The sequence below is a fragment of the Leptonychotes weddellii genome, chromosome 1 (genome assembly GCF_054177405.1).
Source record: "Leptonychotes weddellii isolate Sample4059 chromosome 1, ASM5417740v2, whole genome shotgun sequence".
NCBI lineage: Eukaryota > Metazoa > Chordata > Mammalia > Carnivora > Phocidae > Leptonychotes > Leptonychotes weddellii.
The window spans coordinates 27157799-27170353 of NC_138369.1; the positions used below are offsets into that span (position 1 = coordinate 27157799).

Here is a 12555-nt window from a genome sequence, read left to right on the forward strand (position 1 = left end):
GACTCCCTACTGAGCATAGAGCCCAATGAGGAGCTCGATTTCACAACCCATGAGATCATGCTATGAGGTGAAACCAAGAGTCAGATGCTTAGCCAACTGAGCCCCCAGGCACTCCCGCCTTCCTACTCCTTATCCAATTCTGCTATTCATCTTTCTTTCAACCACAAACCTATGGGGCTTACGTTACACACCATACACAATGATGCATGTTCCATGCTTTATCCCATGTAATCCTCCTGAAAACTTCATAGTAGTAATATTATTCCCATTTTTCAGATGAGAAAACCAAGGAAGGCTCAGAAAGGTTTTCAAGGATTCTTAGCTAGTAAAAGACAGAACCAAGACTACAATACCAGCAAAATGTCTTTAAAGCCTGTCCCTTTAACCACTCAGCCTTAATGTTCCCACATAAGCCCTTATCCGCTTCATAGAAGTTTTTATGACACTGCCTCAAAGTATACATTTCTCCCCAGAGATCACCCCCCATGGCTCTCCCATACATAACGCAGGTAGAATCCTTTTGATCTCCAAATGTTCAATGCTCTGGCAATCATTCCCTTTAGGGAATGCTCCCTCTGTCCCACAGGGAATTCCCCCTGGGGTTCTCATTAATGGCAGAGTTAAAGGATAACCTTACAGCTTTTTGAACCAACAGGCCACAAAATAACACATTTATGAGATTCCCCCTCATCCCACCAACCTTAAGCAACAGAAGCATAAGAATGAATGACAACCTTTCAACAGAATGTGAGTACCACTTTCCAGATTAAAGACAAATAAAACGTATTTTGAAAAAAAAAAAAGATGACTGACATCAGTGCTCTGTGTTTTCTCACTGTTCATCGGGTACAAATTGTCACTCAGGGTGATTAAACAAGGATTAATAACAAGGTTGCTATACAAGCTGAGATGTTTCAAAGTTTCAGCCTGAAGAACACATAAATATACGCACATTTTTGCAATGGCAGGGGTGGAATTTGGCACCATCTATTTGGAGGACAATTTGACAAGAGCTCCATGTAGCCCTGTTGTAGCATAAGAAAAGCTATCATCATACAGTATATAATCAGGAACGATGGAAAACAACCAAAGTGGCCCTGAGCAGACAATTTTCAATTCACTGATAACCCATACACTGGATTTTAAAAGCTAATAAATGTATTAGGTTCGATCTTTTTCCTCTTTTTATAATTATCTTAAAGTATGCTACAAAAGACCATATAAAATGTATATTTTCTCTAAAATCTTAACAAATAATAATTTGAATGAATCTGAGGAAATAAAAACCAAGCCATAAGCAATAGATCTTGAGAAGTCTAGCTGTGGGGTCCGCAGACTTTCAGCACAGGGCTACTTGGTCAACTCTTTCAGTTTCCTGGACCACAAGGGCTGTCTCAGATACCAGATTCTGCCATTCCAAAAGCCACCAGAGAGGATACTAAAGGAAGGAGCATGGCTGTGTCCCATTAAAACTCTATTTATGGACTTAAAATGTAAATTTTATACAATTTTTATGTGCCAAAAAATGTTATTCTTCTTTTGATTTTTTTTTTTTTTCCCCAATCACTTAAAAATAGGAAAACTATTCTTGGCTAGTAGGCTATACAAAACCAGGTAGCAGCCTGATTTTCTCCCACTGGCTGTGGTTTGCTGACCCCTGCTCTCAAAGGTGTAATTAAGGGTTTTCTTCTGTGGGCTATGTAAGTTTTATATGTGTATGTGTGTGGGAGGGTGTGTGATTTTAAAGTACTTTATAATAGCCATGCCTTATTTCAAAATCAGAGACAATAATACGGACATACTGGGATGAACTAATAGCTTTCTTCAAGAGAAAAATCCTACAAAGGTGCTGAAGCTTCCATCAAGCATATTATCAAATGCCAAGGACCTAAAATGAGCCAAACAGCAAGCTTCTGAGCTGCTAAGGATCCTTCCCTACTTTGAGGATTCCAGGCATGCGTCTTGGGTGCACACACACATACACACACCCCATCTCCTTTCACCCCCACCCTTTTCTTGGCCCTTCAACTGACAGAGTGTTTTTCCTCCCCAAGCAAAATAATTGGTGGGAACCCATTTCTTAGCCAAATTACAATCCACTAAAGGGGGGGATATCGGAGGGAGAGACGAACCATGAGAGACTATGGATTCTGAGAAACAATCTGAGGGTTCTAGAGGGGAGGGGGGTGGGGGGATGGATTAGCCCAGTGATGGGTATTAAGGAGGGCACGTACTGCATGGAGCACTGGGTGTTATAAGAAAACAATGAATTGTGGATCACTACACACTACATCAAAAACTAATGATGTATTGTATGGAGACTAACATAACATAATAAAATAAAAATTAAAAAAACAAAACAAAAAAAAACAATCCACTAAAGGAAACCAGGCCGGCATCTCCCCAGATCACCACTCGAGTCATCAATCAACATAACTGCCCGGGCAACTAAGATGCTTTTCAAGGCAGTCTTGGCTGACCCAGTGAGCGCAGCCTCTGGGGCAGCTGCGTGGGGCCAAAGTATCCTGGCTGGAAAGGCCTCCGGTTGTGGCTGTCCGGAGACAAACCGCTCTGCATAACTAAAACCACCTCACAAAACTACCACTGGTCTGAGTTTTCCATGTCAGCGGCTCTTGAAAGTGCAACTCCAGGAGGCTTATTCTAAAAGCCCGTCTTTTAATACTCAAGTCGAATCTACATTTATCAGCAAAGCTGAAACGTTAAAGGGATTACAAGGAGCTTAGAATCCACGGGAAGTGCATTGATCTGGTCTTGCAAGCCTCATCTCCACATGCCCTTTAGAAATGGCTTTGGTCTATTCCCTGGTTCTTTGGTTGTCTTTGATTTTTGCACCAATCTCATCCAGGTTGGAGGGGAGGTTTCCTCTGGTTCTAATTCCAAAAGTTTCTCAGACTCCTTTCTTCTAAAACCAAGGAAAGCGACTTGCATATTCCCCTACACAGTGGTACAGACCAGTGACTGGCAAACATTTTCTGTAAACGGCGAGACAGTAAATGTTTTTGGCTTTGTAGGCCAAATGATCCCTGTTGCAAATACTGAACTCTATCACTATAGCAAGAAAACAGCCACAGACAGTATGCAAACAAATGCACTTGACTTTGTTCAGATAGCTATTTATGGGCACTGAAATTTGAATTTCATATAATTTTCCTAGGTCATGAAATATCCCTAATTTTTTTTCCAACCATTTTTTTTTAAAGATTTTATTTATTTATTTTAGAGAGAGAGAGAGAGCAGGATGAGGAGCAGAGGAAGAGGGACAAGCAGACTCTGCACTGAGCAGAGAGCCTGATGCGGGGCTCAATCTCATGACCCTGAGATCATGACCTGAGCTGCAACCAAGAGTCGGACACTCAAACTGATCGAGCCACCCAGGCTCCCCATTTTTTTTTCCAACCATTAAAAAAATGTTAAAACCATGTATGTCTTATAAGTCATACAAAACAGGTAAAGGGTCAGATTTGGCCAGCAAGACTTAATTTGCCGACCCCGGGTCCAGACTGCTGCTATTCAAAGTGTGTTCCCTGGACCAGCAGCATCAGCATCACTTGGGAGCTTCTTAGAAATGCAATATCTTAGGCCCCTGCCTCAATCCTGTTCAGTCGGAATCTGCATTTGAATAAGATGCCCTGGGAATTCACATGCCAGCGAAGTTTGAAAAATCCTGGTCCAGACACAGAATTCTGCAGTCAGACAAGGCTGGAATACCATCCACTGGCTGGCTATAGAATCTACACAAATTGTTTGACCCCGAGAGACTCCGTTTCCTTATCTATTAAAACAGGTAAAAATAACTGCGCCATCTCCAAGGACTGCTGTCAGGGCAAGACAAGAAAGACATAGAACGCTTGCTTGACATTGTCAGAGCTTTCAAAATGGTAGCTACTACTACAGAAGCGTACTATTTTTTAAGGTCATTGAGAGAGGAGCATGCTTATTCAGGGTTTACAAACTCCAATCACTTCCAGTATGGGACAGGTCGCCTAAATATTTGAAGAGGCCCTTCAGTGCAACTGGAAATGTCAGAGACGACGGCAAGCCGAGGTCACATCCACCTGAAGAAAAACCACTCATATGCTGCCAAGGTAGCAAAGGAGGCTCTTTGGTACCACATCCTTGCATTTTCAAAGAGAAGTTGGAAACCTGGATTTTAACGTTATAAAAAGCCCTCTTACTTAACACACTGTGCAGACCAAAGAAAATCCACCTGCGGGCTGGATGTGACCGGAGAGCCCTCTGCCTTACAACAGAGAGATAACAAGAGGCAGTAAGTCACAAGAAAATGAACCGGGGTTTTAGAGCTAAATTCTGGCTCATTCTCCCTAGCCAGGAGACCTGGGACAGATTATTTAACAATTTGGAGCCTCGGTTTCCTCATGAGGGAAATCCCCACATCTACCTTGGAGAGTTTGGTGAGGACGAATTAGAAATGTATGTAATAGGTGGAGGCACAGCTCGGGACAGGGTAAGCGCCCATCCTTGTCATGGCTGATGTTTTGGCGTTATTATTACTGCTTTTATTCATCGAGCCTTGGCATTTTAAGGGCAAATCTTCCCTGTAAAAATGGCTATTTTTCTCTCCCTGCTCAAACTGGTTGCAAACAAGCAAGCTCAATTAACCCCCACAGAGCATGCTGTCTCATAGTACACGGAGAGCTTAGTTATTAATGATCTCGTTCTGGCCGCAGTCCATGAAGATGCCTTAATGTTCCTCTTAATGAAAATCCCCTCTGGTGCCCGGCCACTGCGGGGCTGGCTCCAGGCTGCCCTGAGGTGCTGCTGCTTTGTGGCCGGGTCACCTGCCTTAGATCAGGTGGAGGACAGCACTGTGCTTGACAACTGTGAGCCCTCCTAGGGGTTTTTTTTCCTTTAGAAACCCTACAAATCCGCACATTTGCCACCTACAGGTGTGGGTGATAACAGAAATGGGGAAAGAGTATTGTAACTCAGGGAAATCCCCATGAACTCTATGAGCCTTCCACGGGACCTTTGGCATCTTTCCTCACACAGAGGAAGCCCCAAAGTACAGAGAACAATTCGTTATTTACAGGGCTGTTAGAACTCCCCATTTCTCTCTCTCTTTAAGGTGCACACGAATCAGCTGGGGATCTTGTTAAAGCTCAGATCTGGTTCAATAAGTCTAGGGCAGGGCCTGCGATTTTGCGTTTCTAGCAAGCTCCCAGGAGATGGTGATAACAGCTGGTTCCCGCCCCAGGTTTGAATCCACAGGGTTCCTCCTCCTCCACTTGCTTCATCTAGGTCCCTGCTCAAATGTCACCTCCTCCGAGAGTCCTTTACTGACCACCTTATCTAAAATGTAATTATTTGTTGAATGAGGGCAGGAATCCTGTCTGGTGTGTTCTTTGCTGTATCCCCAGCACCAGCGGAGAGCCAGGCACAAAACAGGCACTCAAATATTTGTTCAGTGGAGAGAGCCCACTTTGACAGCGGAGGGAAATGAAACTCAGGGAGCCCAAACCATTTGCTTAAGGTCACACAGCTTGTCAAAGCCAGAGCAAGACGGCGGGGCCAGCTCCGTCTGGACTTCAAAGCCTTAGCTCCCTCCACTACACCAGAGGAGGAAGCAAAGTTTGTTTATAACACGCTTCCTCCCCTAGAACGTTCCTACATCCAGTACCTTCGAGCTGGATGCAGGGCCTCCATTCTGTTCTACTTTGGGGAGGTGCCTGCTGGTGGGCAGTGGATCGGAGAGGACCAGTGTGGAAGCAGAGTTGCGAGAGGAGAGGCTACGCGGTAATGTTTAGGGTGCCTTGGTACTCTGGGGTAAGGGAAATTCTCTCTCTTTAGGTCAGACCCAAAGGAGCCTTTCAGCCTCCATCAGGCCAGCCTTTTGCTCCTCTCAGGGCACAACGGTCTCTCCCAGGGGCTCACAGCCTCCGCAGTCAGAGGAGTGGAAAGTGAGCACACTGTGGGCTCCAAAATGCCAAAAAAGAACATTGTGCTGTCCCCCAGGAATGGCTGTCCCTCTTTTCCAAAAGGTCACCAGAAAATACGCCCATGGGGGAAAAGGAGGGAGCAAAAGCAAGGAGCTGCTTCCTTTCCAGCAATGGGCGGAAATACCATAAAAACCCCATTCATGGAGCCCCAGTGAAGCCTTTCTGCTGTCAATGGGGAAACTGCTTCTGCATGAAAACCCGTCTCAGCCTCATGAAAGGGTCTCTCTCCAAAAGAAAGGCTCCCTCATGGGCTGAAAAGACAACACTTGTTTTCCCCGTCACAAAAATCAACTGGATTAAAACGGCTGAAGGTTCTCCAAGAAACTGTGGTCATGAACGTCTGCCGTAACCTGGACACCCAGCAGCCTCAAACGGGCTACTGAGGCCTCCTCCCAAGCAGCAGTTGAGAGGAAGCTAAAAATATAACAAACGTAGCCACTAGTTACCGTAAACCTGATCCTGGGCAAATCATGGGTCTTCCGTATCTCATTTAACCCCTCCAATCATGCTGTGAGCTGAGTACCACGATTATTCCCACCTGATGGTTGGGGAAACCAAGAACTAGGGAGACCAAGTGACTCACTGGAGGCCAGAGGTCACACAGAAGGAGGCGCGTCAGGCCACAACCCCCACACTGCACACCACCCCACAGGCCTCTGGTCAGAGGTGACCCCAAGGCTCCTGAGGAGGGGAGGAGCTGGGAAAGCACTCTCCTGTTCTTGACTCTGCCTTTCCCACCCCCCGTGAGAGCACCAGAGAGATGGGAAAAGAAGCCAGCAGTCCTGCCATACTGGACTGGGTTTACAAAGTCAGGCCCCTACACCTCTTCCATGGATCCCCTACTCTCACAGTTGGGATGTGCAAGGGGCCAGCTCAGACCACACCTATTTGGGCTACAAAACTGGCAGTGATGGATGCCTCTTTCTGCCCATTACATATTTATAAGGTCGCCTGGCCTTGCCTCTGACACAGAAGTTATTAAATGCTTGGGAGCCATAAGGGCTGCGCTCAGCGCCTTGAAACAAAGCAAAGAGGCTACCAGACCCGTCGGAGGCAGGAACAAAAGCATTTCATTTCTGAAGGAGCCGGCTGGGAGTTTCCTTGGAACTGGGTGCCCAGCACACATTACCATTCGGGAGAAAGTAGAGAAGCACACACAGAAGGGTAAAATAAAATCAAAGCAGGCTTCTCCCCCCCTTGTGCCCAGAAACCACCTCTTCAAAGGGCCATATGAGTGGTGGGGAAAAGGGAAAGATGCACTCATCAAAGAGAGAACACGCCAGGATGTCGTCTCCGACATTCTCCTGTCACTGGTTCTTCCTTTTCGTGAAGTCGCCAAGAAGGATCCGCCTCATCTTACATCATCAAACTGAGAGTCTGCAAGGCTGCACCCCAACTTTTTCCAACCAGAGCCCCGGCAGCCAGATGCAACGGGAGGGCACCCCGATGCCGCATCTCCCAAACATAATCATTCCAATCCAGGCTGGGGCTGCCTGGAAGTCAACATTCACGGCCCATTAATAAGAAACATCTGGCCACCGAAGAGGGTTGACACAGCGCAGGCGGGCAGTAGTGGATTTGTGGGTGGGACCCAGAGCTACAGGGGCTGAATTGAAAACACCAGCTAGTCTGGGGTATCCTCCACACACTGCGCCGCGCTGTGGCCCTTGGAGACACTGCCATGCCCAAGTTGAATTGTTTGGGGCTGAGCAACTTAGATACACAGAGTGTGGGTAGGAGGGACTCAAAACTCTCCCATCAGGAAAATGCAGCCTGAGCCCAGCTCTCCTGCATCCCCCAGTGTCTGGCCACCACTTCCACCTTTCAATATTTGTAGCAGATGTAGCCCCAGTCTTAAAGGAACAGCCTTTGCATTCTTTCCATGTGACTTACAAGTGAGATTTACAAAAGGAGATAAATATCGGCGTGTGTGTGTGTGTGTATAGATATAGATATGTTTCCCCACTCCCCACCCCCGGAATTGTTATGCCTTTAGGAATGGGATTTAATGCATCCTACCTCCATTTATGCAAGGCGAACCCGGGGCACTGGTCACCACAGGCGTTACATGGCTGGCCTCTCTCTATCCGCCCCAGTCCAGTCAACTTCAAAACAAAAAGACAACACAACCATGTTTCCACCACGGGGGCTCCCTCCAAAGCCCCACTGGCGTCCCAGGCAGAACGACCTGCCCCTCCCACCCCACCGTATCAAATTTGCCTCCAACGTTCCTCTCCGTTGTGGGGGATGCGGGGCGGGGTGCTGCCGGCGCCCCAGGGGTGGTCTCCCTCGTGGGAGGGGTGTGTGGACCCGGGCGGGCTACCCTCTGGCGTGGGCACCAAGCCACCAAGAAATGGTCATGGCTGGGGCTTTGTCTCCCCCAGACACCTTGGTCACGGGTTTCTAAGAAACAAAAGCAAGACCTTTCTGTTCCCCAGGGTCCCCGAGAAGCGACCATCGCTCATTCGCCTTGGGCCATGCCGGTGCTCCCGGGAAGGGGGCAGCACAGGACACCCCAAAACACAGCCCAAAGTCAAGTCCGCGGCTAGAGCTCCAAGAGGCTGGACGGGGGAGCTTAGATACTGTGATTCCGATCTGCCTTACGGGAAAAGGCGAGGGAGGGGGCTTTCCCGGGCGCCCCCACACTGTGACACACAGGGCCACCGCTCCAGGTCTCGCTCTCGCCCAGAATGGGTTTCCGGACTTAACCCCTTCGGCGCCTTCCAGCGCTCCCGCGCGCCCCGGACCCCCTGCCCTCGGGGCCGGCTTACCTGGGGTCACAGGTGCGCGGCCGCCGCGCGGGGGGAAGCTGGGCAGGGGCACTCGCGGAGGCCCGGGGGCCGGGGGACCCAGAGATCGGCCCCGCTCAGGTGGGGGACACTCACCGAGCGGCTGGAGAGTCTTTTCCGGGAGCTCCGGCTGAACATGGCCGGGCGCCTCCTGCACGCAGCGCCGTCGGTCGGTCGGTCCGCACCGCGGCCGGGAGGGCGGGTCGCCTGGGCGGGCACGCTCGGCGGCCCGTGGCCTGGCTGTCTCCGCCTCGCCGCCCCGGGCTCGCTCCGGAGCGCACGCCTCCCCCGCCTCCCTTGCTGGTGCCTCTCGCTCTCCCGCCCGCAGGTCCCTCCCTCTCTCCCGGCATCCCCCCGCCTCCCCGGGTTCGCCCCGCGGGCCGCGGGCTCTTCCCATCCCTCCCCCGCACCGGCTGCTCCTACTCTCTCCCTTCCCCGGCTTCCCCGCCGGCCGGCCGCCGCCACCTCCGCTCCCGCACCTGGGCCCGCCCACAAGGGCTCGTCCCTCACCCCAGGCGAAGTTCGGGCGGGGACCACTTGAAGGCCCCCTGGTGCTTTGGCCTGGGTAACGGCTGGAGGTGGAGGGATGAGGGGTTAAGTTTTTTTAAATGAAGGTAGAATTCACATACAGTAAAATTCCCCTCTTGCGGTGCACAATTCTGCCAGTTTTGACGAATTCACACAGACCTGTTAACAGCCAGCACAATCAAGATCTAGAACAGTCCCATCGTCCTCCAAAATGGACTATTTTAAAAAGTTTTGTGACATGCCTGGAATGCGTTCACTAAGTACTGGTAGATGAGGAAGAGGAGGACGACAGATGCCCCCACCCGCCCAGCGCCTGGAATACAGGCTCCCTAACTGGCTGTTGACCCCTTGCAGGGCAAGCTTTGACGCGCCCCCTCCCCCCACCACGTGCCCGTGCTTTTCCCACCACCTGGTAGCTGGTGACCTTCCCATGTCAACGGACTTTGTGATTCTATCTCCTTATCGAATAAAAAGAGATACAACAAGGGGCGCCTAGGTGGCTCAGTCGTTAAGCGCCTGCCTTCGGCTCAGGTCAGGATCCCAGCGTCCTGGGATCGAGCCCCGCATCGGGCTCCCCGCTCGGCGGGAAGCCTGCCTCTCCCCCCTCCACTCCCCCTGCCTGTGCTCCTCTCTCACTGTGTCTCTCTCGTCAAATAAATAAATAAAATCTTTAAAAAAAAAAAAAGAGAGATACAACAAGAGTCCTAATCTCACAGTGTTGTTGAGAGAGATGAGTGGGCACAGGTAGATTTGTTATAGATGTTATAACAGGCACAGACTAAGGGCTCATTAGAGATTAGCTGTCAAAGAACAAAAAAGTTTGCAAGTCTGAGCGGTATAGACCTTGGTGTCCACTTCCCATTGATGTTTCAGCTTAAACACCACCTCCCCTGAGAAAACTTCCCTGACCCCCTATTGTAACATCTCACGCACAGACACTCCCTCATACCATCCACGGCATACACTGAAATGATCTTGTTTAGTTATTTATTTGCCCTCAGCCACGCTTGTTCACTTTAGTGGCTCTAGGTCCTCTAACAACACCTGCACAATGTGAGGACTCCATAAATGTCAAATGTCTTGTCATTGTCAAAAAGATCTTTCTCTGGGCTTAGGCATTGAGGCTGAGAGCTGAAAAGCTGTGTGCTTGGGCTAATAGCAAATTAGTGGCAAGGCCAGTCTAGCTCTACCCCAAACGCAAAAGAACGGGGACGTGACCCAGCTTAGATACTTGCTGAGTATCTTGGGCGTCCAACTCTTGCATCAGTGTTCGCTGATGATCATCAATGCCTAGAGAGTAAGGTTTTGATTTGAGTTCCAGGCCAGAACAAGGGTGAGGCAAGTGCGGAGTGAAATTTACAGGCAGCCCAAAAAACTCAGTAATTGAGATAAATAATACTTTTATGCAATATTTTAAAGAACCGTAATTGATGCAACGAAGTCAACATTTTTTATTTATTTATTTATTTTTTAAAGATTTTATTTATTTATTTGACAGAGAGAGATCGTGAGAGCAGGAACACAAGCAGGGGGAGTGGAAGAGGGAGAAGCAGGCCTCCCTCTGAGCAGGGAGCCCGATGTGGGACTCGATCCCAGGACCCTGGGATCATGACCTGAGCGAAAGGCAGACGCTTAACGACTGAGCCACCCAGGCGCCCCAAAGTCAACATTTTAAATAAAGACCAGATCCCACCCTGTACTTACCTGTCCCTCCTTCACTCACCTCACCATAATCCTAGCTCTGTAAAAAATAAACTCCCAACGCTTACGGACCTAAAGGGTAGACTCCTTTATATTGCTTTTATGTATTTACCCAACACCCCCCAGCACCAGTAGATGGTACACTTGCAGAGAGTAAACGCCATGGCTCATTCATCTCTTTATTTGCACAGGCCTAGCACAGGCTCTGGCTCATTTCAAATGCTTGACAAATGTTTGTTGAATGACTAAAGAGAAGGCAGTAGCTTTGGTAGAGGTGGCGGGCAGGGGTGGTAGCAATTAAAACGCCAGGTGAATAATCAGTACAGATGCAGAAGCCTCACCTGGCCTTCTCAGCAGGGCTGCTGCATTCCCTGCTCCATGCTGCACTGTGCATGGCCTTCTAACTGGCAGGTGTGGGTCGGGAGGACCATGTTCTCGCTGTGGATATTGCCTACTTGTATTTTAATTATGAAAACTTGTCGGTAAAGGTCAGGAACAAAACCAATGCATTACAAGTTTCTAACAGATGGAAGGAACGTATCCTGAGGAAGCAGCACCTTCTTCAAATTCCCTGGAAGGAAGTACAAGGGCAGGGGGCAATCGTCCTGCCTCTGGATAGACGTGGCTGGTGAAGGATGTAACAGTAATTATGCCCTTGGGGAAAGTGGTGTGGGTGATCTGGGCATTTCACTTTTGTTTCTCGGTTAAAGAGGGGAGGCCAAGAAGATGTAAGGTCTCCACATGTCTGATCGAGCCACATGCATGGGGTCAGTTTCACCTCCTAAACAGAGCACCAGGGGCTTCCCCTGACATCGGCCATAAAAAACATCCCTGACATCGGTTGGGCGTCCAACTCTTGATTTCACTCCAGTCATGACCTCAGGGTTGTAAGATCAAGCCCCGAGTCACGTGCTTTCTTTCTCTCAAATAAAGTCTTAAAATAAAAATCCCTGAAATTAATGTAACATTGCATGTTAATCATACTTCCACTTTTTTTTAAAAAGCAGTAAAACTAAAAAAAATTTTAATTTTTTTTTAAAGATTTTATTTATTTATCTAATAGAGACACAGTGAGAGAGGGAACACAAGCAGAGGGAGTGGAAGAGGAAGAATTGGGCTTCCCGCTGAGCAGGGAGCCTGATGCGGGGCTCGATCCTAGGACCCTGGTATCATGACCAGAGCCGAAGGCAGACACTTAATGACTGAGCCACCCAGGCGCCCCTAAAAAAAAAATTTTTAAATGACCCCCTGCTGGACGAGTCCCCCTTGGCTTATCTCCTCTGAACAGGAGGCTGTTTTCCATGGGCTTACTCACACCTGAGGCTCACGTTTGAGAAGCAGGATCTTACTTCTCTAGTCAACAAGCACTTTATCTTGCTTAGGAAGACAAAGCTTGGTAACTCGGGAAGGAAAACTCAATTTCACTGTCAGCTGTAGGTGAACAGTAGACAATTTTATTTTGCTTTATATTGCTGCATTTGCCCTTCATAGACCTCTTTGATGTGTGCTCTTTCCTCATCTCTCAAGCAGTGCAATTACTGATGGAACCTGGAGAAATC

The 12555-nt window shown here is 48.7% G+C and overlaps 1 protein-coding gene and 1 long non-coding RNA gene across 2 annotated transcripts in view; one reads left to right on the forward strand and one right to left on the reverse strand.

Moving 5' to 3' along the window:
* The window catches only part of PRICKLE2 (prickle planar cell polarity protein 2), a 316927-nt gene extending 307917 nt beyond the window's left edge, over window positions 1-9010 (reverse strand). The window contains exons 1-2 of the mRNA XM_081801442.1: window positions 8864-9010; window positions 7998-8083 (exon numbers count right to left, since the gene is read on the reverse strand). Of these exons, the coding sequence (XP_081657568.1) occupies window positions 7998-8083; window positions 8864-8905 (128 nt within the window). The 5' untranslated portion in view covers window positions 8906-9010. The remainder of the gene's footprint in view (window positions 1-7997; window positions 8084-8863) is intronic.
* Window positions 1-12555, forward strand: part of LOC145716792 (uncharacterized) — a 412414-nt gene that overhangs the window by 44103 nt on the left and 355756 nt on the right. The gene's annotated exons all lie outside the window — the stretch shown is intronic.